Source organism: Micropterus salmoides, unplaced genomic scaffold (genome assembly GCF_014851395.1).
Source record: "Micropterus salmoides isolate LMB-PRFRI ecotype aquatic unplaced genomic scaffold, ASM1485139v1 Ms_hic_scaffold_1, whole genome shotgun sequence".
NCBI classification, from domain to species: domain Eukaryota; kingdom Metazoa; phylum Chordata; class Actinopteri; order Centrarchiformes; family Centrarchidae; genus Micropterus; species Micropterus salmoides.
This window is the reverse complement of record NW_024040040.1, coordinates 5,361,291-5,388,130: the sequence shown is the minus strand read 5'-3', so window position 1 is coordinate 5,388,130 and position 26,840 is coordinate 5,361,291. Positions and strand designations below refer to the sequence as shown.

General features: G+C 40.9%; 5 protein-coding genes across 6 annotated transcripts in view; 2 read left to right on the top strand and 3 right to left on the bottom strand.

Moving 5' to 3' along the window:
* LOC119910112 (nucleotide-binding oligomerization domain-containing protein 1-like) overlaps window positions 1-26,840 on the top strand; it is a 1,078,472-nt gene that overhangs the window by 263,351 nt on the left and 788,281 nt on the right. The gene's annotated exons all lie outside the window — the stretch shown is intronic.
* Window positions 1-26,840, bottom strand: part of LOC119881802 — a 727,332-nt gene that overhangs the window by 193,599 nt on the left and 506,893 nt on the right. The window lies entirely within an intron of this gene.
* On the bottom strand, window positions 479-4,514 carry LOC119913350 (fas apoptotic inhibitory molecule 1-like). The gene is made up of 4 exons (XM_038732797.1): window positions 3,741-4,514; window positions 2,012-2,240; window positions 1,682-1,731; window positions 479-852 (listed from the first exon to the last, which is right to left on the bottom strand). Exons 1-4 carry the CDS (start codon window positions 3,855-3,857, stop codon window positions 703-705), a joined length of 546 nt encoding a protein of 181 aa, XP_038588725.1. The 5' UTR covers window positions 3,858-4,514; the 3' UTR covers window positions 479-702.
* LOC119912932 (ras-related protein ralB-B-like) lies at window positions 6,687-13,113 on the bottom strand. Of its 2 annotated transcripts, none has more exons than XM_038732252.1 (5): window positions 12,972-13,113; window positions 11,556-11,715; window positions 11,269-11,477; window positions 9,618-9,792; window positions 6,687-8,904 (listed from the first exon to the last, which is right to left on the bottom strand). In XM_038732252.1, the coding sequence occupies exons 2-5, from the start codon at window positions 11,667-11,669 to the stop codon at window positions 8,797-8,799; spliced, it is 606 nt and encodes a 201-aa protein (XP_038588180.1). In that variant the 5' UTR covers window positions 11,670-11,715; window positions 12,972-13,113; the 3' UTR covers window positions 6,687-8,796. The 2 variants fall into 2 exon arrangements, with proteins under 2 accessions (XP_038588180.1, XP_038588237.1); XM_038732309.1 differs by having other exon boundaries at window positions 11,556-11,712; window positions 12,972-13,108.
* Window positions 16,475-26,108, top strand: LOC119909065 (inhibin beta B chain-like). The gene is made up of 2 exons (XM_038727149.1): window positions 16,475-17,533; window positions 23,240-26,108. Exons 1-2 carry the CDS (start codon window positions 17,137-17,139, stop codon window positions 24,013-24,015), a joined length of 1,173 nt encoding a protein of 390 aa, XP_038583077.1. The 5' UTR covers window positions 16,475-17,136; the 3' UTR covers window positions 24,016-26,108.

Below are 26,840 nucleotides of genomic sequence, written 5' to 3'. Positions count from 1 at the left end.
TTCATTTCAAACCCATAATACATAAATTAAATTAATTCAAACCATCAAAATGTGTAAAACATGTTCTACATTATCCTAAAAACATGAATCCACAAAACACAGATGAGCTGGATAAGTGGAATTATCTGTGTCTCAGGCCTCGAAATAGCATACTTATTCCATTTAATATTGGTCTTTTTAGATCACATTTAGCCTGCTTATTCAGATTACATAAGGTTGTGCTGATTTTAAACAACATATGTGATGCTTTTATTTTGAACAACAAACCTCCCCTTTTCCGGTCTGTCTGTAGCCAATCGCTGCGTGCTTGACGGCATTCAGTTGCGTGGAGGCTGCGCACAAATCAGCTTAATTCTCAGATTTCTTCCTTCTTATTCAAGGTTTTGACAGCGGAATATACTTACAATGGGGGCCCCTCAAAATAAAGTTGCAAAGCACCAACAGGCATGTGTCAAAAGAAATCACCCAGCAGAGCATAAAAAGATACAGTTCAGTGTTTATTTGCTATATTTAAATGAACATATTTGCGCGTGTATTTTCTAAATGTGCAGTCAAAACCAACTCAAACACAAAAAGTCCTGATCCTCCATCACAAAGCACAGCCAGTGTAGTATCTGCTTGGTATTTATACATGGCATCCAAATACTTCATTCACAGAGTCTCTTTGAAAGTTATACTCTGTTCCAACAGTCTGCTCCGGCATTATTGTGTTGAAGCTGGTATTTTGTCCCCGTCCAGCAGTAAACAGTGCACAATGCCGCTCTTTTTCTTCCCACCGCTCGTAGCCTTGATGCAGCACTCGTGTTCCCCCACCATGAAGTGCGTCTCTGTGCCGTCGTCTACGAACTCTCCCTGTGGGACAGTCCAGAAAACACTGAGAAGTTTTAGGATTCCAGCTGCAGTCCAGTCATTTACGGGGGGAAAATGTGAACTTTTTACATCTCAAAATGGCATCAGAGGCAGAGTTTCACTGTCAAAACAGATTGTTTCCTTTAAACTTTATTTTGAAAGGAACTCTTCAGAGGACAGAAACACCTGTGTCAATACAGGACAACATTTAAACATCCTTTAAATTAAGGGAAAGTAGAATTACCAAACAGCATCATGTTATAAGGCACTAAACTTAGTGAGTAAAAAGTTTAATTACTACTAGTAGAATGGATTTTCATTTACTAGAACGTAAAGAGATTGAATAAAGAATAAAGAGATTATACATGGCTTTTCTTTGTTCTGATATCAGCATTATATATCCTGCTCTCTAAATATCGGCCATTGAAAACAGATATCAGTCGACCGCGTGAAAAGACAAGGCGTGAAAATCGTCCACTTTGCTGGCTGTTAGCTTTACTTATATAGGAGGTAAAATAAATCTTTGTGCAAACAGACATTAACAGGCTGCACAGCACGTGTCCAACTACAGAGCAGAAGCTCCTAACTTTATATTTTTTATTCATCTGGCAGCTCCAGTGGGAGTTAAACCCATTCATTTATGCGTTTAGCTCCAGATGGAAGTTTATTCACAGATATATATTTTTTTTTATCTATGCAGCAGTGGACTGAAGCTCACCGTCAGATACAGTACAAATGTTGTTAGACTCTAGTTATATTTTCACAATATGAATACAACTACTTTACAGTTTGTTCATTTTGGGGCTCCAAGTATTTGTTGAGAGATTCTCACCATCGTGTCCATTTTCTGCCCGTTGCACCAAACATCCATCGTGTCCTTTTCTGTTGGAATAAAGTTTTACACATTATCATTCCCTTCATTGCTGTTATGGATCTATGGTGTGTCAGTCTCTAATGATCTCTGAATTGCATGAGTGAATTAAGTTTCTCTGAACAGTCTTTTTGTTATACAAGACATCAACACAGGCACAGTTTCTGTTGTCCAGCCGGTTGTCATGTTTCCTAAAATAACTGCACTGAGCTCGAGCTGAGCAGATTATGCTTCAGCGTTTACCTGCATTCCCTCCTGCAAACAAACAGCAGGGACACATTTGTGGCTCACCGAGTACGACCCTGCAGTCCTGTCCGTCCACTTTGAGCAGCCAGGTTTTGGTGGTCTGGGCCCGGTCACTGATGAACTTCTGCAGGCTCTTCCCGTCAATCTCCAGCGTGTACTCGTAGGCAAATCCGCTGATGGCCTCGATGATTATGGTGGCTTTGGTGTGGGCGCTTCCCACGGTGAAGGTTTCCTTTCCAACCAGCTTGAACAGCCAGTCTTTTCTGATGACTTCCTGTTGAGGAAACATGCTGTCAGCTTTAGGACTGACAGACAAACACCTGCTACAGCACATTTATTTATTCAGTCATCAGTTTTTGATCCGTACTGGAAGAAGTAAAAACCACAATAAAAGAATATTAAAAGGCCCAGACCAAAGGTAATAAAATCTGCCTAGTTAAAGTAGTTAACACGTTATATGTTGTCATTTAGTGAGTTGTATTTCTTTGACAAACTAGTTCAGACATGCCAAGAAACCGCAGCAGCTAAAGATCCAGATATTTCCCCCAGGAGTTGGTGGAGACCAAAAACAGAGCTAAAAAAATAAGTGAATTGATCTTAAATTCATCAGATGAATACAAACACAACTCCAGATGAATGTTTATTTTGGCTGGATCTGTAAATAGACTGTTGTTTTAAGCAACATCTACTTTGCAGGGTGTCAATTATATGTTTTTAGCTTCTTTTACACCCCAAAATGGGCCCAAAAATTAATGTAGAATCTAATAAAAAGTTGTAAAATATACTGTATGTTGTAAAATATACTGTATGTGTTTGCATAGTTTACGAGTATGTACAAAGTATAAGTATGTACAAACACAAAAGGCAGGGCAAACCACGAAAGAAAATCGTGGCCACAAGAGACGGGATTAAGATGAGATTAAGACAAAAAGCATCATATTAACGGTATCATGTTCAAGAACTTTATTTTATTGTTGTTTAATTTAGTAGGGTCGTATAATCCTATTTGGAACAATGATTCTAATAAATAAACACAAAGATACACATTAGAGAAAGTGAAATGAGGTATTTCGATTCTAGTTTAATACACTTCTGTATTCAGGCAGGATTTTTACATTTCTTCAGATACTACACTGAAGTACCATTTTGAGGTACTTGTACTTGAGTATTTGCATTTGATCACAGTTTCTACTCCAACAAATTTCAGAGGGAAACATCAGATTTTTTAAATGCACTACATTTATCCAACAGATTTTAAAACATGATTAATTGTTACAGATTAAATTCCATAAAAACAGTAGAATATTAAGCAGTTAGAAGTAGCTCCACCTCGACCAACTACAGTATTAAAGTACAACATTAATTGATGGGTTGACTTGCATAATGAATACTTTTACTTTTGATACTTTAAGTGACTGCCAGTACTTCTGTATTTTAAGTAAAATTGTTTGGAGTATTTGAAAGTGTATCAGATGTTCTGAATTCTTGTTCCACCACTGTGAGGACATGAATCAGCTGTTTGGACCCAAAACATCCCAACATAAATCTGAGGGGTCACAAGAGAAAGAACATTTCTCGACACAAAATTTTGTTAATTTTTTTCTTTTACTTTTGTGAAATACTCGATACTTTCACTCGTTCATGCTTCTAAAATCCTTCCAGAACAACTAAATGCGATGTCACAAGTAGACTTTCTTTTAAGGGATTAAAACCCAAAAATGGTTTGAAACCACTGACAAAACCCCCCCAGAAACGGACTTAAACAGGGTCTCACCTGTCCGTTGATGTAAACAATGCGTTTCCCGGTGGTGGTGCCATGAGCAAACTCAATCCTGTAAACGCCGTCGCTCAGAGCCACCTCCCACATGGCCACCACATCTCCACACAGCATCTCGGACACACCTCTGGATCCTTTCCTGAAAATCACAAAACCATGTTCTCAGAGCAACATGTCGGCCGGAAAGTCATATTTGGGAGCTGTATGTGGAGGAGTGTTCGTCCTGCGCTGCTCAGCCGTGGTGTCGTCTCAGCAGCAGGTGTATTACTGTAAGAGGCTTACAGATGGAAGCTCAATCTATACTGCCAGAGACAATTAGGACAAGCTTTGGTTCGCATCCGGGGTTTGTTTGAGCCAGCAGGAACATCTCCGCACCACGGAAACCTCCTCTGGAACACACGTTAAAAACAGAAAGTGTGTTTGTAGGTTAATGTTCTGGGGCTGACCTCTGACCTTTATATAGGCAAGGCAGACAAAAGAAAAGGGTAACGCAGGAACAGGTAAAACAAATATACAGCGGACATACAGTGCATTATCTGTAACGACACAGAGGATCAGAGAAGAATAAGGTCATAAGGAAGGGGACAGGAAACAAATAAAGGAAGGGAAGAAGCAACAATAAATAAAAGGAAGGAAAAAAGGTAAAAGGTAAGGGGTAAAAAAAAAAGTGAAAGGACGGAAAGTGGGAAACAAGGTAAGAAGAAACCACAAGTAAAATGAAGGCTAGTAGGAAGGAAGGTAAGAGGGAACAAAAAGTAAAAGGAACAAAAGTTGGGAAAGAAGGTAAGAGGGAACAAAAAGTAAAAGGAACAAAAGTTGGGAAAGAAGGTAAGAGGGAACAAAAAGTAAAAGGAACAAAAGAGGGAATAAAAAGTAAAAGGAACAAAAGTGGGAAAGAAGATAAAAGGGAATAAAAAGTAAAATAAAGGAATGTGAGCAGGGAAGTAGTAAAAAAAAGTAACGAAAGTGAGATAGAAGTTAAGAGCGAACAAAAGTGAAAGAAGGATAAAGGCAACAACAAGTTAAAAGAAGTGATATTTCTTGAGAATCAAACCAAAACAAGTTCTGCTGTCGGTATGTCCGTGTGTTTCAGAGCATCCAGCAGGCGTGTTCAACACAACAGACGACAGAAAGCAGCTCTGCCGGCTCTCCAGCAGTGTTTCAGACAAAGCTGCTATTGTGTTGCTATTGCTGTTTGCAGAAGACACTGGATCCACAGACGGTTTCATGTGTGTCATATCTGATCTCAAGCCAGTAAAACTCTCAGATCATCACAGAGGGAAGGAAGTGCTTAACAACTGTCTCTGTACTGAACACAGCAGCTTGTATAAGTCAATCATATTCTGATTTAATCCTCTTTCTTTCCTCGCTAAAATTAACCCACATTTATTGAGGGAAGAGGAGGAACAGAATGAGGGCAAATAAGTACAAAATAAGCATAAAAATATAAACGAAAGGAGTTCACCTACTTGCCTGAATTCACTACTGGATTGGATTTTTGGCAAACACAAAGTTCCATGTAAACTATCCATGTTTACTTTATTTTGTTATATAAATGTAGAATAAATTTTTTTAAATTTAAATTTAACTTCTGAGATTTTTAATTCTTAATTATTTTTAATAAATTCGATTTCATTTATTTTATTTTAATCTTAAATGTATTTCATAACTGATATTGTAACTTTATGTCAACTTACTAACATTGAGAGTTTTTAAATAATTTAAATAATTATACTTTATTGTATTTTGTATTATTTTTAATTTAACCGTTTCACTCATATTGTAATTTTTGTTCAACTTATCTAAGTTTTAAACTATTTTTAATAAATTATATTTTATTGCTATTTCTATTTGTATTTTAATTGTATTTCACAACTGATAGTGTAACTTGTATTTAACTTATCTTAATGTTGAGACTTTGTATTGTCTTTATTTGTAATGAATTATATATTACCGATATTGTAAATTTTATTTAACTTGTCTAAAGTATGAGATTCATAATGATTGTTTTGTGACATCTCTGTCATCTCTGACAGTAAAGTTAAATTCAAGGAAGGACAGAATAAAAAAAAAGAGAGCAGCACGAAGAAGAGTTGCTTCTGCTAGTCAAACGAGTTTGACCTGAAATAGAGATAAAGCGTCCACGTTTGACTTCTTCAGACACAATTACTTTCAAGATAAACATTTTTAGATTAAAGGTATAATGGAGTTCAGAACAAACAAAAGTGCATTTTTTTTATTTGTCCAAACAAATAACTTACCAGCATCTTTAACTATATCTTACCATTTCAAACCAGGGGACAAAGTAGGTTTAACAAATTCATCTCACACATTTGACCCAGCAGAAACCTTAACTTTACGTTTTACCAGAGGTCACCTGCTGGTTGGGAGGTCAAAGGTCGAACTCCTGAAACAGCTGATCTGCCTTTTAGTGCAACAAATCTTCACTTTATCAAGTAATGTCAAATCAACCTAAACAAGTAACAACATTCTTAATCCACCAGCATATCTTTTAAGTTTAAGAAAATAAAACTTTAAAGGAGTCAAAAATAAAGCACAACATTGTGTAAATTTCTTTGTAACCTCAACTGTTATGTAAACTGCAAAGTGACAACAAATGTTTCTTTTTCTGTGTTAAAATAGAGAGTTCTGATATTATTAATTATATTAATGATATAAATTAACCTTTTATCCAAAGTTAAGCCAGCAATGCCATCTAGTGACCAGAGAATATATCACAACTTTCACAGTTTCTTCCGGATAGAGACTATTTAAAGGTAAAAAAAAACAAAAAAAACCTAATTATTTAGAGATTTATTTGTTTCTAATGTTGTTTTTACTTTTACTTCATTAATAAAGACAAATATTGGATAATTAAATTCATCTCCCAGAGATGATTATTTCATCAAGTCAGATACAAAACAATTTATTTTCAATCAAACATTCTGTTGTTGGCATTCAGCTTTATTGTAAATCTTAAAATATTTCACATTCACAACAAGTAAATGGCTTTTTGAACACAGATTCTTTGATACTAACGACAAACAGAGCAGCATAAATACAGGACAGTATTATGAAGAGCTGTCTGATATTTGCTTTTGTCTTTCGGTGATGCTTTTATGTTACTTTTTATTTCCACAGAAGTTTCCGAGAAAAAATATTTACATTTGGTACATTTGTTTAGAGACAATGGGAACATACCAATTATTCATAAGTAATTCACTGGAAATGCACTAATGAACGGTCTCTGTTTACTTTAGTACCAAATTACAATTTAAAGTGTAACCCTTTTTCATTTATACTCCTCTAATTTGTGTAATCCAAAGTTTATAAGCATATTAATGCTGCTAGAATATGTTTGATCCCACCGGCGACACATCCGGGGGCTCGATCAAACAAAGCAGCCGTGATCCACCTGTGTTTTCTTTTATTATCAAATGGAAATGAGTTTCTCAGGGGGAAAAAACAACAACAACACAAACAAACTTTCAAACCACAGACGTCATAAATACACAGATAATGACCCCGATGACCTTTAAATAGTAATTCCCTTTTAAAGATGATTATAAATTATACTGGTGTTCTAAAGGGAGGTGAAGAGTTGAAGCTGTCGTTCAAAAGGAGTGTCTGGAAGTGTACTGATTATATATCAGGAATGTGCGAAAATACTCGAGCGTAAACAAAAGCAGGGAACTCATGGCATTATGTAGGATAAAACTCTCTCTTTCTCCGATTCACAGTCAGCCGTGACCACAAAACGTGTCAAACGAGAAAAAGTTTAAGGCACAAAATCTCACCCTGGAACATCTCCACTGACAGATCTGGGAAAATGGCTTTTCTTCAGCTAATAGTGGGTCTACCTAAAAGACAAATTCACGATTGTCAAAGATTCACAACAGCGCAGGAGAAGAAAGGAAACGTACAGTACATGGCCATAAGTATATGGACACCCCTGTGTACAGGTTTGTAGCATGTCACATGGTGCAGCACGGGTCTAATAAAGTAAAACGTCTCAATCTGTGACAATCGGTAACACTATGATGGCAGAGACATGTCATGACATGTTCTCTCTCTGCACTGTTTGGAAAATGTGCACTGAAACCTGCAATAACTGACTTAATAACAGCTTTCGAGGTGAAACGTTGAACTTGTGAGCAAACAGCTGCTTATTTCCACATCAAACAGGAATATGATTATTCATTCAGTCCTGTTTGCGTCACCTGATCAATGTCCAGTGATCCCTCTCTCATAGCTCTTGGTCTCCACCACCTCCTGGCTCTTTAGCTGCTAAATGCTCCACTATGTTCACCAGCTTGTCTCTGACTGTGTCTGTCTGCTGTTTTCTTCTCTACAAATGACAGCATGAGAGCGCTGAGAGTGAAGCAGAACAGGAAACACGACATCTGTTATTGTAAAAATACAGACTGCTCCATAAAGAACTGGTTTTCCCAGTACGGTGTGGAAGAACATGACCTTTGGGACGAACCGGAGAGCCGACTGGGAGCCAGACATGATCACCAGCATCAGCGTTGGACCTCACTGATGCTCTGGTGTCTGAACGGGAGCAAATCCCTGCAGCAAGTTCAACAACATCAAGACTGAAACCAGAGCAGTGGAGGCTGTTAGAGCAGCACGGTAATGAGGATGCTGTCACAAGTGTCCACATACTTTTGGCCACATATAAGTCGGACCACACAATCTGTACATAAAGAGGAAGCAGAATGAGGAAAACTTTAAAGGTCACCAAGCAAACAATAAAGGAAGTGAGAGTCTTCTGGTGAGTTTGGCAACATGAGCTCAAATACTTACAGTAACTATTAAATTAAACTATTTTAAATTTGGATTTTAGACATTTGGAGAAAAATACATTTGCAGGTATACAAATAAATGCCCAAATAAACGTGCAGGTGAGGAGTCAGAGTAGTAAGTCTCCCCAGCTGTTGAGTGTTGATGTGCAGTCAGGCAGGTTGATGGTTTGAAGCTGCTGCCTGTCTCAGTCCGTCTGACTGTTTTTGGGTGTTGGCACTTTGTCACCTCGCCTGTGACCTCGCAGTTAAAGTAAGCAGCAGTGCTTTTTCTTCTTCTTGCCGCTCGGCCCGTTCTTATCTTTGCTTTCCGCCAGTTTCTTCTTGCGTACCTCCCGCATCAGGTCGAAGAACACCTGCGACGCAGAAGAGAGAGTGTTAAAAGAGTTAATCCTCATCGTGTCGTCAGCGTTCAGACTGAAGCACGTGTGTGAGGCGGCACAATGCAGAGACCTGTAATAATGAAGATCAGTCAGTTCTGAGATCATGTGGATATCAAACTTTCTCAGCTGTTTTCAGTGGTGGAGGAAGTATTCAGATCCTTTACTTGAGTAATTAAGTACTAATACCACAGTGTAAAACAAAAAGTATTACTTCTCTATATTACTTCTACTTCTGTACATCCTGAACACTAATATAGCAGCAAACAACTATTTGCCAAGCATCATTACAATAATGTAAATATTGTACATATCCACATTTTTTCCCCCTTTATATTCATACATTTCTTTACTTACAAACTTTCTATAATCATTTCTCATACTCATCTCAAACTTGCGGCAGTATGAGCTGTTACTCTTGATTACAATATACTGATTTTGAACTCAAGTACCTATGAAGAGATCTGAAACGAGTGGATGATTAATCGATGAGTTGATTGAGTAGTAACATTTCAGCATCAGTGACCTCAGAGTTTGGCACTTTGCTCACGCAGCTGGTATTTCTGAGAGTCTCATCGTCTCAGCTTCTGTTTCACATTAAACAATTAAAGACATGTGGTCTTTCTTCCCGACTGGACAAGATAAAGTGGTCGGTGAACAGTCTGCAGGTTGTTGGAAGCTCCGGTTACCTTGTCGACGTTGGCTCTCGTCTTGGCCGAGGTCTCAACGTACTGAACCCCCCACTCGCCGGCCTTCGCCGTGGCCTCGTCAGCAGAAACCTTACGCCGCTCCTCCAGGTCCGACTTGTTCCCCACCAGGAGCAGAGGGATCGCCTCCTCCTCCTTCACCCGCAGGATCTGCTCCCTGACACACACACAAAGGATCCAATCATCATCCACGTTTAAATTAAGCTCAGAGTCAAACAAATCTCTCATCCCACTGTGCGCTGAACAGAACACACAGCTTTTAAATGTAAGATACATTATATTAAGATATTTGTAATTTTAAAATGGGTGAGAGGTAAACCTAAAGTGAGGCAAAAGGTTTCAGATCAGTTAAAGCTGTCCAGCCCACCACAGTCCTCTGGAGAAGACAAGAGAAACGCAGGTTTTAATAGTTCAAGTTTCTTTATGGTTATTCATCAACATACCGAGTATAGAAATTAACAAAAAAGAAAATTTAATCGACAGCTATTTTGATAATCGATTCAGTCATTTTTTTAAGCTAAAATGTGAAACTTGCTGTCTCCTTAAATGTGAGGAACTGTTTATGAAAGTAAATGAAGAGTCTTTGGGTTTTAGTTTGTACAAAAAAGAAGCAATTTGAAGACGTCACTTTGAGCTCTGGGAAATTGTGATGAACATTTTTCAATTACTTGACATTTTATGGCCTAAATGGTCAGTCGATTAATCGTGATAATAGTCTGCAGATTAGTCGATAATGAAAATAATCATTAGCCTCAGCACGACATGCAACAGTAACTGACACTAGCCGCCGAAGTTGAATTGTCTTGAACTATTGGTGCACAGATCGCTGGAAGAGAGACTGATCCTCGCTGTTTGTGAGTTTCCAGAATCTATGACTGTTTAACTAAATCGAACATCAACAGGTGGGAATTCACACGGCAGAGCGTCCCCGCAAAACTAGATGAAGGCCAATCAGGTAAAGTTATGTAGCCTACAATTTTAACTTAAGTTAAATAGGCTACAGCTGTGTAGCGCACAGAGGCCGTTGCCATGCGCTCGTCTCCCTGTCTGTTCACCTGAGGAGCGCAGAGCGACCCCGCGAGGCCAAGTTGCAACTTTGCAGGCTGATAAGATAAAAATAAAAACTGTGTTAAGGCGCAATGAAATAATAGTGGGCGTTAATTAATACGTTAACGTTATAATAACAATGTATTAACGTGCCCAGCCCTAATTATAAAGTACGTAGTATAACATGTATCTGAAGTATGTACACCTTATTGGAGTATCTATACTTAAAAGTTGTCATTCTTAGTGGAGTGGTTATGTGTGTTAAATGTAGAGCAGACAAAGTTATGATATGCTGTATGAGCTACTTTTTACATGCATGTCAATAAAGCTGCGCCCTGAGAAAGAACCCGATTGCGGTGAGACGGTTTTAAGGGACGAGCCACGCAGCTGGATGCACCCTGCGTCGCTCTGCTGAGATTTATCTTGTGTACATTTCTAAAAGGGTTCAGGAAAATAAACAGCCGTTTGCACCATCGTGGACTTTAAGCACCTGTTTATGACAACAGGTTAATTTTACTCTAAATTTATGAGCTTTACCAAAGAGCGCCGGCCGCTGTGAGGCGTAAACGATAAGCCAGGAGCAAACCTGAACTCGGACGTGGCGGTGAAGGACTCGTGCTCGGTGATGGAGAAGACCAGCAGGAAGCCCTCGCCGCTGCGGAAGTAGTTGTCTCTGATGGCGGCGTAGTCCTCCTGACCCGCCGTGTCCAGGATGTCGATCTGAACGTCCTCGCCATCCAGGACCACCTTCTTCCTGTAGCTGTCGGCCTTGGTGGGCTCGTAGTCTTCCACGAACTGGGAGCAGAGAAAAGATTATGTGACAGGAAGCAGAAGCAGCGAGGGTTTATGGGAAATGTAGTGCTGCAGTCTCACCTCGTCGTACATGAACTGCAGCGTGAGGGCAGACTTCCCCACTCCGCCGCTGCCCACCATGATCACCTTATGGAGGACCAGAGAGGTCTGGCTCTTGTTCTTGCCGGTGGCCATGACTCTGGTCTGTCTCAGTCCAGTGGTTCACAGCTCCGCCTGACTGCTGAAGACCAGCAGGGGCAAGCAGAGACCAGCAGGGACCAGCAGGGGCAAGCAGAGACCAGCAGGGGCAAGCAGAGACCAGCAGGGGCAAGCAGAGACCAGCAGGGACCAGCAGGGCAAGCAGAGAGCCAGCAGAGACCAGCAGGGGCAAGCAGAGACCAGCAGGGACCAGCAGAGACCAGCAGGGACCAGCAGGGGCAAGCAGAGACCAGCAGGGGCAAGCAGAGAGCCAGCAGAGACCAGCAGGGGCAAGCAGAGACCAGCAGGGGCAAGCAGAGACCAGCAGGGACCAGCAGGGGCAAGCAGAGACCAGCAGGAGCAGGCAGAGACCAGCAGGAGCAGGCAGAGACCAGCAGGAGCAGGCAGAGACCAGCAGGAGTAGAATTAGAGGAGAAATATGAATCGTGAATTGAGGACATGAACTTGGAAAACAGGTTTAAAAAAGTGTAATTTCTTTTCATCCAGATGGTTATAAGCACACCTCTGAAAGAGAGATAGGTACTGCTAAACTAGGTTATGTGTTTTTGAAAGCTCCTTAAAGACTTATCTTCCTGGTCTGTCACTCGAATGATTAAAAACAGAGCAGGGGGCCCACGGCACATTCACAGGTCCCAGATCGTTCGTGTTGCACCCCTGGGCCTACTGAAGCAGTGTTGAGTGGTCAGGTGAAGGGCCTTCTGATAAAAGAGCCACTGTAAATACACAGCAGCGAAGTAGGTGGAAAAAAAACCCCTCTTGTCAGTGACCTTTCCTGCCTGAAGGTCTCCAACATGAGGGTAACGTTACAACAGCAGCAGCAGTGGAGTAAAAATATGTCAGCTCCAGGACTAAAATGAGTAATAGTGGGAACTTTGAACAACCTCAGCTGTAAAAACAAATAAGAAGTATATGAACAATATGCCTGGCTGTGCTAAAAGCGGAACTATAAGTCATCCTGTCAACACACAACTTCAGCTTCCCCTCCGTGTTAACCAGCTGACAGCTGTAAACGACTTTCTGCAAGACACTGAGCAGCCACTTTAGCTCTTCCCGGCTCCCGCCTCCACACTCCTCAAAGCCGCCTCTGATTGGATGAGGCGCAAGTCGAACTCCTGTACGGCGGTTGCTATTGGCTGCTTGGAATGTCGCTCACCGCTCCGATAGCTAGCCAGAGAAGCAACGGCTGATAGCGCCTTGTTTCTTTCCCTCAGTGGAGACGCCATTAAAGAGCGGCGCTAAGCTAACTGAAACAACACGTAGGAAGGACACTATACACACCTGCTAACGTGTTTTTCGGTCGCTCGCTGAGGAATCCGCCATACACCGACACACACTGAACTTTTACAAGTTGACCAGGGGAGTCTCTGCCCCACCTTGTACCCGGACTCTGCCGAAGATCGTGTATAAACGGCAAGAGGAGTCACTCCGCGGCTAAACAAAGTGGCGGTAGCATAGCCGTTACCAAGGCGACGGTTTTAGAGATCGCCCGACATGTTGCTTAAAATCACACTTTACTCCAATTTCATGCGGACTAATACTTTTCACGTTACATTATTTATGTTAAGAGTCACATCAAATGTACGTATGTGGCTTTAAATGCGTCTTCTCGCTAATATTTGTTTTGGTAACTGTTAAAATACTGTATTGTTACGTCACAGGAAATTAGATTGGTCCTCCTCGCACAAAGGCAACAGCGATCTATCTACTTAAAAATAAATAAATAAAAAAGTAAAACCAATGAGCTAAAATATACTATACCCTTTAATAATAACAATAATAATAATAATAAAAATTATAATAAAAAATAAATGATTCATAAAAAAAAAAGAAACCCAAAGCTACAACAGTTATTGCAGCACCAGGCCAATTTAAAATACATTTCAAAAATATCTAAGAAAACAACAATAAATTAAAAACAGCCAATGTACAGACCTCACCCGGAAACAGCCACCGAGTGATACATCTTACTTTTACCCATCTTCTCAGGAGGAGGCAGATAACACTAACAGGATGTGATGTCACCGAATTCCTTCTATTCCTTATCAATTTATTTATTTAATTAAAATAGAATTTAAAAAATACTTTATTAAAGGTTTACAGAAACCCGTTTGGTGCAGTAGTGTGTATGCTACAGTGTTTTATTTATATAGTATAATAATAATAATAATTTAAAAAATTATCTTTATTTATAAATATATCTTTTTTAGTGCAAAGACAATAAAACACATATAAAAAAGATAAAAAGATACACGATAAAAGCAAGTAAACACTTAAGAAGTTAAATGACAGTTAAATGAAAAATATAAATAAATTCAACTAAATGTTCAGGAAGTAGGCTAAATAAACACAAACAGTCTGTTGATAATTAATAAACAGCGGTGAACAAAGTATTCAAAAGTTCTAATACCACACTTAAAAAATACTCTGTTTCAAGTAAAAGTCCTGCATTGATATGTCACCTGAGTAAAAGCATGTAAACAGTATTAAGTACAAGTATTAAAAGTATAAGGACGAGGCAGATAACATTAACAGGATATGATGTCACCGAATTCCTTCTATTCCTTATCAAATTATGAAACATTACAAGCTAAATGTTAACATAAGTAGACGCTTTACAATTACAACGACAAGTTTCTTATTTTTGTTTATGCAAATGAGGTACCTCCTCAGTAAATATGCGCTGACTTGCATTTCACTACTGCCTCTGACCCCATGTCATGACAACAGCCAACATTTCTTCAAAGAACAGTTCATTTACTTCTCAGTTTTTTACATTTTGCCTGAATAAATCAGATTATGTTGCCTTAGTGTTTCTCCCTTTGTAGCTGTTACTTTATTTCAGAAGAGGGTGAAACATATATTCTCTGAACTTACTGAACACTGAGTTGCACCAGTGTTATCTGCAGCTGCAGCTTCATGTAGTTCTAGTATTTGGAACAAAGATGGCGCTGTTTCATCACTGGTGATCAAACAGGCTGGAGATCAACGTCTGATCTCCTTTAACTCAAACCCAGAGATGTGAAGAGGTAAAACTACACGTAACCACCCTGAATCACCTCTAAGTTGATTTAAAGTTTGAGAAAATCTGTTCAGTCTTATCACATTCACCCCAATTTAAGATTGTCCAATAATTTAGCAGGAAACTTTTTAGATTTGGACAAAACAGCATGTGTTGTGAATCGATTACGTCAGAATAAGTTGAATCGAAGTGATTATATATAAAAAAAAACAGGGTCATGTGAGGGGAAGAAACACACCTGACATGTTGCTTTGCCTTACGATAATCACCAGCTGAAAGGTCAAAGGTCACCTCAGGTCTTTGACTAGAGAGGCTGCTGCTGCTGGATGTCTCGTGTCATGACGAGCTCATTTGGTTTGGAGTTTTTACTAACAAATGTTGTTGTCGCCGTCATGTAAACTCAAACTGGAGACACTCATTAGTCCGGGCTGTTGCGGATTGTGTTCAATTTGACTGAGGGGCTCAGGTTATTTGCATATTTGGGTGTTTGGGAGGTTTATAAGTATCTAAATCACTACAGTGGTTGTAATTAGTCATCAAAATCAACACTGGGAGTAGAAAGTAACACTGACTGACTTTTATTGGTATCTTATCCATTCATTAAAGGGTTGTCTTTAAATTTCTCGAGGTAAAAATAATGGTCGGCATATTTTGGCCACGTCTTGACATACAAACGTCAGACTAACTGTAGAAATTCAATATGTAATCTCCTCACTTTAATCAGGCACAAGAACAAAACTTAACAAAAGTCCCTTTAAAAATGTACAGTTTTTAAGAACGCTTGACGTTATAAAAACACAGAAAAATGCTTTAAAAAGTCATAAATCTCTTGTCTAAAAGTAAAAATATGCAATAAATACACACAAAAAACTGGCATTGGAAGAGAATAAAAAAGGGTTTTAGCCTGTTTGTATTAAGGGGTATTAAGAGTAGGGATATGTAGTTTTATATGTGTAGAGTTTAAACCAAACTTCACACATTTTTGTGCTTATTATAGGAAGGAAGCAAAATCTATAAGATCTGTCTGACGGTTTTATGTTGAGCCATTGATTTTAAAAAGAAGAGTACTGCAGCTGCACCTGTGAAGTACTTGTACTTAACTTACATTTCAGATTGAATATTATACTTTTAACTACATTTATCTGACAACTATCATTACTTTGCATATTTAGGCCTATATATCACACACAAAACAAACAAATAATTAACTGAGGCCTTGGTACAGATTAAACTACCCAAATTTACGTAAATCCAAATGCTTCTCACGTGTTCTGCTTGTATTTGAGTATTTTCCTGATACTGTTTTGTACTTCTACTTAAGTAACACGTTGAATGCAGGACTTGTGAGTGTTTCAACATTGTTGTACTGCTACTTTTGAACAGGAGGGGATTATTTTAAATGTATTGTGCGACTGCAGAACTGCTGCCATGTGTTCTACCCTACTCTCTTTTTCTTCAGGATATTGCAGTGGTATTCTGAATAAACTGCAGTTTTTGGTGGTAGGATGCACTTTGCATTTATGGGGTTTTCTATCTGCCATGAGTCACTTCAGCAGGCATGTGCGGTGCAATATGAATCCCTTCAGGAATAATTCAGTGATTTCTCCTCAGGGAGTATTATTAACCCCCCCCCCCCCCCCTCTCTCTCTCTCTCCCTCTCCCCCTCTCTCCTCATTGGCTCCGCCCACCTGATTTTGACCCCCGCTTGTATATAAAAAAGTTTTCGGTGTGTGGCTGCTCCCGAGTCTCAGACGCCAGAATGGAAACGCTCCTCTGTGCGCTCACTGGCACACCTCCCTCTCCTCCTCCCCATCGTCTTCTTCTTAATTGCGCATCGGCACTCCGGCAGCACCGCACTGGGAGTCACGAGCAAAAGCGTTTGAAATATATGTAGAGAATAAAACAAAGTGAGGGTGGTGATGAGCTTTCTGAGTCTGTGGAACAAGAACATGATGGACTGAACTTTAAACATGTTCCAAGCGGGATTTGCATTCAGTTGTTCTCGGTTGGTGGAATATGTTAAAGGTGGACTTCCAGCTGGGCAGATGCTGATTAATGAAACCATGACACGTTTTCTTCCGCTGCTGCTGACAGAGGTGATGCTTTTTGTGTGAAACTGCTCCAACGCAGAGAGCCCCTAAATCCGGAATAAACAGGACTGCTTCCCGTTTCTGACAGACTGCCGAGGATGACCAAAGACATTCAAATAATGATGTAATAAATAGATTTCCTGCACACGCATCTTCGAGTGAATGGACACAAATTGCACCGACTGGCATCCAAGTGCGTCAGACCTGAGCGGACAGCCGTTACGCATGGAGACAGCTCGGGACTGAGAGGATTTTTGTTTCGCTTGTTCACATTTTTTATGATTTTAACTGACAAAAGAGGGACAAAGTTATTCTACTCCTCCTCGAACAGAAAATGAGTAGCTGTCTCTTTCGACTAGCACTCTTCCTGGCTTGCGTCCTCTCCATCAGCTGCACCGCTGCGCCCGGGACCGAGGCGGAGGCGCACACGGCGTCCAGGAATACCTGCGCGTCCTGCGGCGTCGCTCAGCCGGAGGACCCCGAGTCGGGCCGGCTGAACGTGGACTTCCTGGAGGCGGTGAAGAGGCACATCCTGAGCCGGCTGCAGATGCGGGAGAGGCCCAACATCACGCACCCGGTCTCGAAGGCGTCCATGGTGACGGCGCTGCGGAAGCTCCACGCCGGGAAGCTGCGGGAGGACGGGAGGGTGGAGATCCCCAACCTGGACGGACATCCGATGAGCAACGACGTGCTGGAGGAGAGCTCGGAGATCATCAGCTTTGCGGAGAAAGGTGCGTGATGGAGACTGATGCAAATGTTGGGGCTTAAATTTAAGTTTTTCTGAAGGGCAGTCATAAAAATCTGACTTCTTTTAACGAGGGAATTCCACCTGATTTCAATGAAATCATACATTTTCACAAATTTTCTTAAAAACAACCCACAAAAAGCAAAGAAAGTCTCGATTAGTGTCGATTTATTCTACAAAATTACGTTAAATTTTCATTTAATATTCTGAAATCCTAGACTTTTGCTTCTGTTTTTTTTTTTTTTTTATTAAAATGCAGGACTCGGTTCAAGGTGAAATGCTTTGTCTGTGGAACAAGCCAAAGCATCCAGGGGGAGCAGAGCTGATAGGATCTGAACTAGAAACAAATCTAAAGGTTTTTCCAAACTGGAAACGTGGCATCGATTTATGAATGAAAAACTTAAATTTAACACGTCTGGTCTGACTGATTTAACAGGCTGTGAGTTTGATGTGGCTTCATGGCACTCGGCTGAAGGTTTAACGGACTCTGCAGGCTCATAAAAAGACGCAGGACACTTGTTGTACTCGTGAAATTTAAAACCTGACATGATATTTGATGCATGTAGCTGACGAATCGGGTGCTGCTCAGGGACACACACCGGCCAGCTCCGCTCTGTGTGTCTTTATATACTGACTGAATGAGAGAAAGCCCAGGGAACATGCGGATGTTGAACAGATGTGGATACAGGGGCCAGAATAAAAGCAGAGACGGTGCATAGCTGATCCCTGCGTCTTTTTTGCTCCAGATGTATTAATATTATTTTTACGCTCCAGCTGTTGGAGCTTTGTCTTTCTTTGCACGCGGTCAATTAAATGCATCCTGGTCTGTCATTAGTTGCCTCTGTTGCCCCCCCTAAGTAAGGCAAATCTCCAGTAGCCAGTGCTGATGTAGGCTACTATAAAGTCTTGTTTGGTTTGTCTTGTGAGGCAGCTGTGTGGAGAGTTTAGACTGACTATCTTTCACACACAAAAGATAAATTAAAGCTTGTGATTTTCTGTCATCGTCTAGAAAGATTGATAAGAAATGAGAACATTTTGAATGTAGTTTGATGGATGGAGAACTGAAGCACGAGCTGATTAGATTTTGGGGGTTTCTTTCATTATTACGATTTGGATTTTTAAGCATGGCTGCGTTCATGCACTCAAGAGAAAGTAGGACATCTGGGACTTCTGGCTTCTACCCCAGTGTTGTGTTCACTTTCCAAGAAAACCCAACCACACACAAACATGAACTTGGGCAGCTTTGCTCGGTGTCGGCGGAGGTTTGCTCCCCGCCGAGAGCCTTTTAGTTTCAGATGTTTCTCTCTGTGGCCGCTGTGTTGCAGACCTTCCACCTCGGCGCCGTCCGCTTGCCAGTTGGCTGCTTTACCGGCACTGAGCGGCTGTCAGCGGGGACATGGCACGGCGACAAGGCTCTGAGGAACAATTTACTCAGGGCCGGCTGAAAGGAGCAGGCTGAAAATGATCAACGACACCACCTGCTTCGCCCACGTGTGTCCGTCCGCTCGCCTCTGAAAGCGACGGCGCTCCGTGGAAACATCTGCTTTCCACATCAACAAATCGCTGCTTCGCGTCGGCACTCAGCTCTTATTCTGAACCTGTGTGTGTTCATTATGTCTTGTGCCTGAGTGTTATTTATCCCTGCTTGTGTTTGATTTGATCTTTTATGCCTCTGTCACGTCTGTATGTGAGTCTCTCTGTGTGTGTTATTGATGTGTGTGTCTGCGTTGGCGTATACATGCGTGTACATCCAGGATAGTGTGTGTTTATGTGTGTGTGTGTGACATGGCAGGGTTGTGTTGAATCAGTCCCCTCAGTATAAGGTCAGAGCTTTTGTGGCGGCCGTCGTGCAGCCTGAATGCAGATTGACGGGCTGAACCCTGCAGCCTGGCACCCCATTTAAATTCACAGTGTGTGTGTGTGTGTGTGTGTGTGTGTGTGTGTTTGTGTGAGATCTAACTGCAGGCTCTATATGAAAACACACTGTGACTAAAGGGCATGGTGGTGATGTTAGTTTGCTGCATCATCACAGTGTTTTGCTCAGTTTGTAGTCTGGAGGGCTTACTTTTCATGAATGCAACGTTTGGGGAAATCAGTAAAAATCAAGACTTGGGTTTGCTAATTTTTAAGTGGTCTGTGGAGCTTTTGATCACATATCATGATCTTCATCAGCAGATGGAGTTCCTCCATTTGTCATGGAAGCCTATTTTCAAATGTCCCTTTATTTTTCAGAGCGCCTTTAAAAAACTCTCATTCTTGTCGGCTTAAAAGTTGAGGATGAAACTGGGCAAACTCCCTCTGCTGATGAGGAAGATCATGTAAAATGATAAAAAGTTCCACAACAGCCACTGACAGGACCTTCATAACTGTTTGTCAGCTGAGGTTTAAGTAGTCGAGAAGTAACTTTTCTAACAGAATTTAGACTAAAATGTGTAAAACCTTTTAATAATTTTAAATAAACAATGTAACATAAATGCAAAATCTAGAAAAGTCAAGTCATGTCAGTCTAAATTATATCAACCCAAATCACACATTTGCCTTAGGGGACTTTACCACATACTTTTTATGACATGTGACAGAATCTAATTTCCAGTTTCTAGATTTCACTCCAAATCTTGTGCAAAAAGTGATCTGCAAAATTTCAAAGCCATCTTTTTGTACTCAATGTGGAAGAAACTGAGCTGTTAGCATTTAGCATTTATCACTCGAAGCACAATATGCAGGTTTAGGGGCTGTGACCACGATTTTAGAAATACTGAGGTCATGAATCAAAGTTCCTCCAACAACCCAGTCCGCCAGAAAGTCTCTATTTATTGAGTTAGTTGTTAAAACCATTATATTTTCTCCAAGCATTATTTAAATGAAGCAATTCTTCTGCAGATCAGCAAATACCAACTGAACTCTCACAGTTTCTATTTTTCCAACAGTTATTACCAGGTTACATGGTTCTTTTCAGGAAATATTGGCAAATTGCAAAGATTTAAAATGAAGCATTATTCCTACTTTTCTCACCACAGCACAAATACAACTGTATGAGAAACACTGAATCTTTTATTTTATTATTTTACATGTGTCAAAAATACCCAGCATGCATTGATTTTCAATTATAGGATGTGAACTTCCCCCAAAGTTGCCGAAATCTTCTTTAAAATATTCTTGGAAGGAACTCGTGTCTTACCAGCTACAGCATTTAGTGCCAGTCGTTTAACCACTTCACTTCCCCATGTCATGTCACTGATTTCTCGAGAACTACATCTTGGCAAAGTCAGCGTTTTTGTAACCACAGATATCCAATGAACATTCATGCAGAAAATATATCATGTGTGCCAAGTGTGTCTGGTTCAAAAGTTTATTTTAGCCTAAATGTAGGTTTTTACTATATTAGCAAAGTTTTAGGAAGCCACAGTTAAAGTAACTCGCATGTTACACAATTGCATCCTTGCTGCAACACAGTGCAGTTTATTTATCTGTCTGTTATTCCTCACTAAACATTTGCGGCTGTGACCAGAAAGAAATCAAGAACTAAATATTTGCCTGATGTTCCATCAAGCCAGTTAGAACAGCTGCTGTCTCTCTTTGTCAATGCACGACGAATTATATTGTTGTAGCAATATGTTTTCACACTTTTTGACCGCTTAATATAAATGACAGCTTTGCTTTGATACCAGAAAAGGTTTTCTGCAGAGCCATTGGATGTTAAAAAACCATAGTTGGTTGCCTTCCTTGACTCGACCCCATTTATTTCGTCTGGGAGTTCATGTGAGGAATCCACCACGTCTTCATCAGCAGCTCAGACAATGCAGCTGGCCGTCTGTGACAAATGAATTCTCCCTCAGACATCAGTTAACCATCCTCCTCCATCACACTGTAAAGCGGCCACTCCCCAACAGCCGCCAACACATTCAGGGAACTTACACAGACTCCTCCAGCTGAGCATTGTTTATATCATTACAGGCATTTGAGATGTCGCTTTGATTCCTATAGTTAAGAATAAGAGAGCAAGTCACGGTTTCAGCAGGTTCATGGAATATGTGTTGACAGATGAACAGGTACCACCTGTGAAATCTGCACCTGCAGCTCAGCTTTGTTTTTATTTTCCAGGCACTTGATGTTATCGTTCTTGATTTTTATCCTGCCTGGGTGACAGCGGGGCTCTAATCTCGCAGGCCCGTTGCGCAGCAGAGTGTGATCTAGCATCCGAGCTGTTGAGTAATGACTCAGAGATTACCTCCTCTCGTGATGGATGAGGTAACGCATGTGGAGGCTCGCTAAAAAGCACAGCGCTAGCTTTGATGATCGCCAAAGAAAGTCTGCTCCCTCTAAAACTTTTAATAATCTTTGATATTTTTGTAAATGTCTGTTATGTAACACAGTACTGATGCAACCTGCAGCCAATTCATGAAAGCTTTTACGATGTGCGGTTTGGTCTTTTCCTGGTAAAAACCATGAAGTCTCAAGTTCATCCGCTGGACTCTGTGTCCTTTACGCTCTGATTTCCCACTAACTGTCAATCTCAATTTCTCTCAGTCGGCGCTGATGATTGACTCTAATTTTTCTTCACCTGACAGCTGTCAATCAGCTTTTCTGTGTGTTTGTCTTGCAGCTCTGTAGCACTCGTGTTTACAAAAGCAGAAAGTGAACTATTTAAAATAAAATCAAAGCTAGAGGGACCAGGTTTGATCCAAATAACAGCCACTGAACCATCTGTAGCATCTCAAGATAAAGTACCTAAAATGTAAAAAACTGTGGATTAAGGAGGCCGTTTGCTTTTAGTCCTGAGTGTGGCGAGTCACTACACCATCAATTACCCAGTACTCTCAAGATATTTACATGTCTCCGTTCAAGATCAAAACTTGGTCCTGCCTTAATGGGAGCACTGGCTTGCAGAAAGGCACACAATCAAACCCACAAGCCCAATAAATGAATAGCAAATACATACAGAGCACAAAAACAATATTTTCTTTTGCTGCAGTTTATGGAACTCATTAGTTGTGGGAAAAGGAAACAGGAGGGGGAAAATCTGTACAAACGAATCTCTGACTTTATTGAGACTGAAAGCTGAATTTCAGATTCCCTCCAAACCTTTTAATCATTCCACAAATGAGCTGATGGTGCCCAAATAAAAAGCCTCTGACCATTTGCAGTCTGCTGCAGGAGCGGCCACGGTTTCTGAGAACCAGCTAATGTGATGTAAATGGTTTTTTCTTGCATCTTCATTCTTCCAGTTTGTTGCTGCATCTCCCACGCTGCCTGGCCCTGCGACGCGCTCTCAGGCCTCATTGTGCGGACAGTTAGGCTCCATAAGATCTCATTTTCAGGCAGCATTCAACGCAAAGCCTTTGAATCTTTGTGTGCCGCTCTCTTAAGCTCCCTCCCCCCCATATTTGGGCCGATTTGGAGGCCAAGTGGCCCTGCGCCCAACGCCTTCCTGTCACAGTCCGCAGGATCTGCGCTGCCACCCTGAACTGAGGGGAGGCCTGGGCTTGTTGTCTTACTTTAAGTTGTTCCCACGTCACGTTTTCCTCCAGTCCTTACAGATGTTCAGTTTTTTTGCTGTTTTCTCAAAGTCTTCACAAGTGGATTGATCTCAAAAGTCAGTTAAGTAATACATGGCATAGACTCTGGTTCACAGATTTCTGTAGTGTTACTTTATTAATAATCAAATGCTCTGATGTGTTTTTTTGTTCCTCAGATGATATGGTGACATCCAAGTCCAGCCTCTTCTTCCAGATCTCCAGTGAGGGGAACCAGAACCTGCACGTGACGCAGGCCACCCTCTGGCTCTACTTCAAGCTTCTGCCGTCTCCTCTGGAGGTGCGTCCAAGGCGGAAAGTGACGGTGAAGGTATACTACCAGGAGCCCGGCCTCAGCAGCAAGTGGAACCTGGTGGAGAAACGGGTTGACCTGAAGCGCAGTGGCTGGCACACCTTCATGCTGACCGACGCCGTCCGGTTGGTGTTTGAGAAGGGCGACCGGCGCCAGAACCTGGATGTGCGTTGCGAGGGCTGCGAGGCAGACGGCGTGGTGCCCATCCTGCTCAACCACAACGATGACTCCCACCGGCCCTTCCTGGTGGTGCAGGCGCAGCAGGTTGACAACAAACACCGGATCCGCAAGAGGGGGCTGGAGTGTGACGGTAGCAGCAACCTGTGCTGCCGCCAGCAGTTCTACATAGACTTCCGGCTCATCGGCTGGAACGACTGGATCATCGCGCCGTCTGGCTACTTTGGGAACTACTGCGAGGGGAACTGTCCAGCCTACATGGCAGGCGTCCCCGGTTCAGCCTCCTCCTTCCACACAGCGGTGGTGAACCAGTACCGCATGCGAGGGATGAGCCCGGGCTCCATGAACTCGTGCTGCATTCCCACCAAGCTTAGCACCATGTCCATGCTCTACTTCGATGACGAGTACAACATCGTCAAGCGGGACGTTCCCAACATGATCGTGGAGGAGTGTGGCTGTGCTTGAGTACGTTTTGTTGTTGTTTATTTAAAGTGGAACTGAAAACTGTAAACAGATTCACAAGATTACAACAAGAAAATGAATATAGAAACAGAATATTTATGGACGATGGAGAAAACATGCGCTCGCGCAACCTCATCCACACATATCTACACACTCTCATGTATGCCTGCACAAAAACTTGTATATATATTTATGTTTGTTGATATATTTCATTATATTCTCTAGTAGAAGACTGTTTCTGTCTAGAAATGATTCAGTCTCCTTCAAAGCGACATGAAGAGTTCTCTTCCAAATCTTTAAATATCCACTTTGGAAAACAATCAATCCCTTCAGTTCTTCATTAAATATCTCTAAGATAGGCGGGGATCTGGTTTGCTAAAGTGTTCAAGACTTATGTAACCTACTAGCCTTTACTGTCACTGACTTTTCAGTCACGTTGTTAGAGTAGTTACCACTTGTTTAGAAGTGAGTGTCTTGTTTTGGAATTAAACTCTTCATGTGTAGAACATAAACCCAACCTTGAACGTGAAAACAAATCGCCTTCCAAGGAGGTGTGGGGAGCCTTACACGAGTCAGAAGGTTGTGGTGATTCAACTATGCCTCTTTTTAGAGCAGTGTGCACAAACACGTGGGACAAGCACTGAAAATGTTAATACACCTGTCAAACTTCATCAACGCACAGCACTTCTGGCCAGGACTCACATTTACACTACGTCTTAGAGAAACTTTGTTCCCGGGATGAAACCCGCTTCAAGATGCTATGAACATTTGGACGCATTCCAGAAACGGATGGAAACAGACATTATCAACATTATCTGTAGAGACTTTTCAGCAAGGTTTCTGTTACACTGGCGCTGTCACCAAACCGCAAAATAACCCTTGAAGGTAACAACTAAAAGGTAGACTTGCCAATATGAGGTGGCGCACCTGAGAATTTTAAAACTGTTTTGAAGTTGTGTTTCTGATCTGCATCTCTTCACAGCTCTGGATTATTCTCTTTCCATTATCTTCATTCTCGGTACTGCTTTTTTAACTGTTATCTACCCTAAACCCAACCCTAACTTGGGTGGTTGTTTCTCTGTCCCTCTCCTCAAATTACAAATCTATTTCTCAAATTACTAATTTGTGCGCCCAATTTTTCTTATTTATTTCCCTAAATTTAGGAATTTGCAACTTCAAATTACTTGATTCTTTCCCTTGAAACAACATCTTCCCTCAGATTACAAAATTGTGCACCAAAGTAATCAGTTCCATCAAATTAATATCTTTAAGTTCAGACACTCACTATGAACCACAGTAAGATTTTGATTTTGGACTGTGAGACACAAATCATGTCCAGCTCTGCTCAGTCCCAAACAAAATCTGATGTACCATCCAAACTTTAAATAATTCTACCAAGTAAACTTATTTCGTGGTTTTGAAATAACCACTTCCCCTTGGTCTTTGTATCATTAAAGTAAAAACAGTTTTCCAAGGATGTTTTCTTCTACTCTTGGTATGGGTTTAACAAGTACTCTATTGTAGCATATGAAGATGGTGGAATGGAAATCAGGAATAACCTCGCGTTTATCCATTTTTGTTAATGTTTGGATATTGCAAGCAAAACCTCCCTTCAACTTCTCCTCGAACGGGAAGGTTCGATTCCTTCCAGTTGTTCAAATCAAAAAAAGGTTTAACGTATCTCTCATTTCAGTCAGTGAAAGTGAAAAGTTGCCATATTGCTTAGTTTAGTGATGGTGCTGCTCTGCACTTCACACTTTGATAGCACTTGCAGATAGAAATGCCTTTAAAGAGCCCTATGAGGCGCATCGTTGCCCACAGTCCTTCTAAAAGAAATAAGTGCCGCATGAGCTATGCAATGTATAGTATTTACCCATATTCCAGACAGGCTGATCTTAAGCTCTTCTGACAAACTATCACCAATACTTGAAACGTAATGTGTGGCAAGCAGGGGCAGGATGGGTTTTGGCTAGGAGGCATGAGGAGACAGACAACTAAATGCTGTCCTGTGTGTGTGTTTCTGGTAGTAGATAATGAAGTATTGTACTTGATAGCTCCACTCAAAATGAATTAAAAATCAATGTTTGAGAAACCCAGCAAGTCATCTGACAATCGTTACAACTGTTGAAAACAGCTCTGAAATCCTCTCCGATCAGCTGGAAGGAAAATTCAACCCTGTCTCTTGAAAGTTATGTTTATATTCTACTAAATGGTTTTGGTAAATATATTCTAAAGGGAATGGAATTGCTGCCTGGATCCAGTCCATGTAGCACTACGCTCAAACTATTATGTTGATATGAATCATTATCCGGGTCGCATTACATTTCTTTCTAAACTTGTGTATAAATCAAATTAGTTGGCGACAGGGTTAGAAAAGTATTGCGTCTGCTGCGTGATAAAGCTGATGTTTATGCATTTGAAAACTGTATTGTTCAAAACAAACGAAGATGGCAGCTGGAAGTGACACATCTCTCTGTCCATTCTGTATAGCGTTTAGGGGTGTGACGAGACACACGAGATTCGAGACTGGGTTCACAAGATCGAGATGAGATTTTAACAATATTTTTAAGAAATCTTTAATGCTGAATTAGATGAAACAATTTAATTCCTGCATTCTGATGAATTTTTCCAGTTTATGGTGATTTTTTATTTTATTTACATAAAGAGAAACACAAAATTCAGGTGGCAGGTGACCATTCAAAATTCATTTATTCATAATATATATATGTCATTCTGTGCTGCTTTCCACATGTAACATCATCCCTGCTGAGTCATGATTTAGCCTTCCCTCCTCTTTGTCTTTGTTTGGGGAAGTAACCTCTTCAAAT

Excerpts from the sequence above, each read along its gene's own strand:
- LOC119913350 (XM_038732797.1), bottom strand. The coding sequence starts at position 3,857 with ATGCTGTGTGGAGATGTGGTGGCCATGTGGGAGGTGGCTCTGAGCGAC. Across the intron at positions 1,732-2,011 it reads GGACTGCAGGGTCGTACTCG|AAAAGGACACGATGGATGTT; the intron begins GTGAGCCACAAA and ends TTATTCCAACAG. Across the intron at positions 853-1,681 it reads GGCAGAAAATGGACACGATG|GGAGAGTTCGTAGACGACGG; the intron begins GTGAGAATCTCT and ends ACTGTCCCACAG.
- LOC119912932 (XM_038732252.1), bottom strand. The coding sequence starts at position 11,669 with ATGGCCACCGGCAAGAACAAGAGCCAGACCTCTCTGGTCCTCCATAAG. Across the intron at positions 9,793-11,268 it reads ACCGCCACGTCCGAGTTCAG|GGAGCAGATCCTGCGGGTGA; the intron begins GTTTGCTCCTGG and ends TGTGTGTGTCAG. Across the intron at positions 8,905-9,617 it reads CGAGAGCCAACGTCGACAAG|GTGTTCTTCGACCTGATGCG; the intron begins GTAACCGGAGCT and ends TCTGCGTCGCAG.
- LOC119909065 (XM_038727149.1), top strand. The coding sequence starts at position 17,137 with ATGAGTAGCTGTCTCTTTCGACTAGCACTCTTCCTGGCTTGCGTCCTC. Across the intron at positions 17,534-23,239 it reads CATCAGCTTTGCGGAGAAAG|ATGATATGGTGACATCCAAG; the intron begins GTGCGTGATGGA and ends TTTGTTCCTCAG.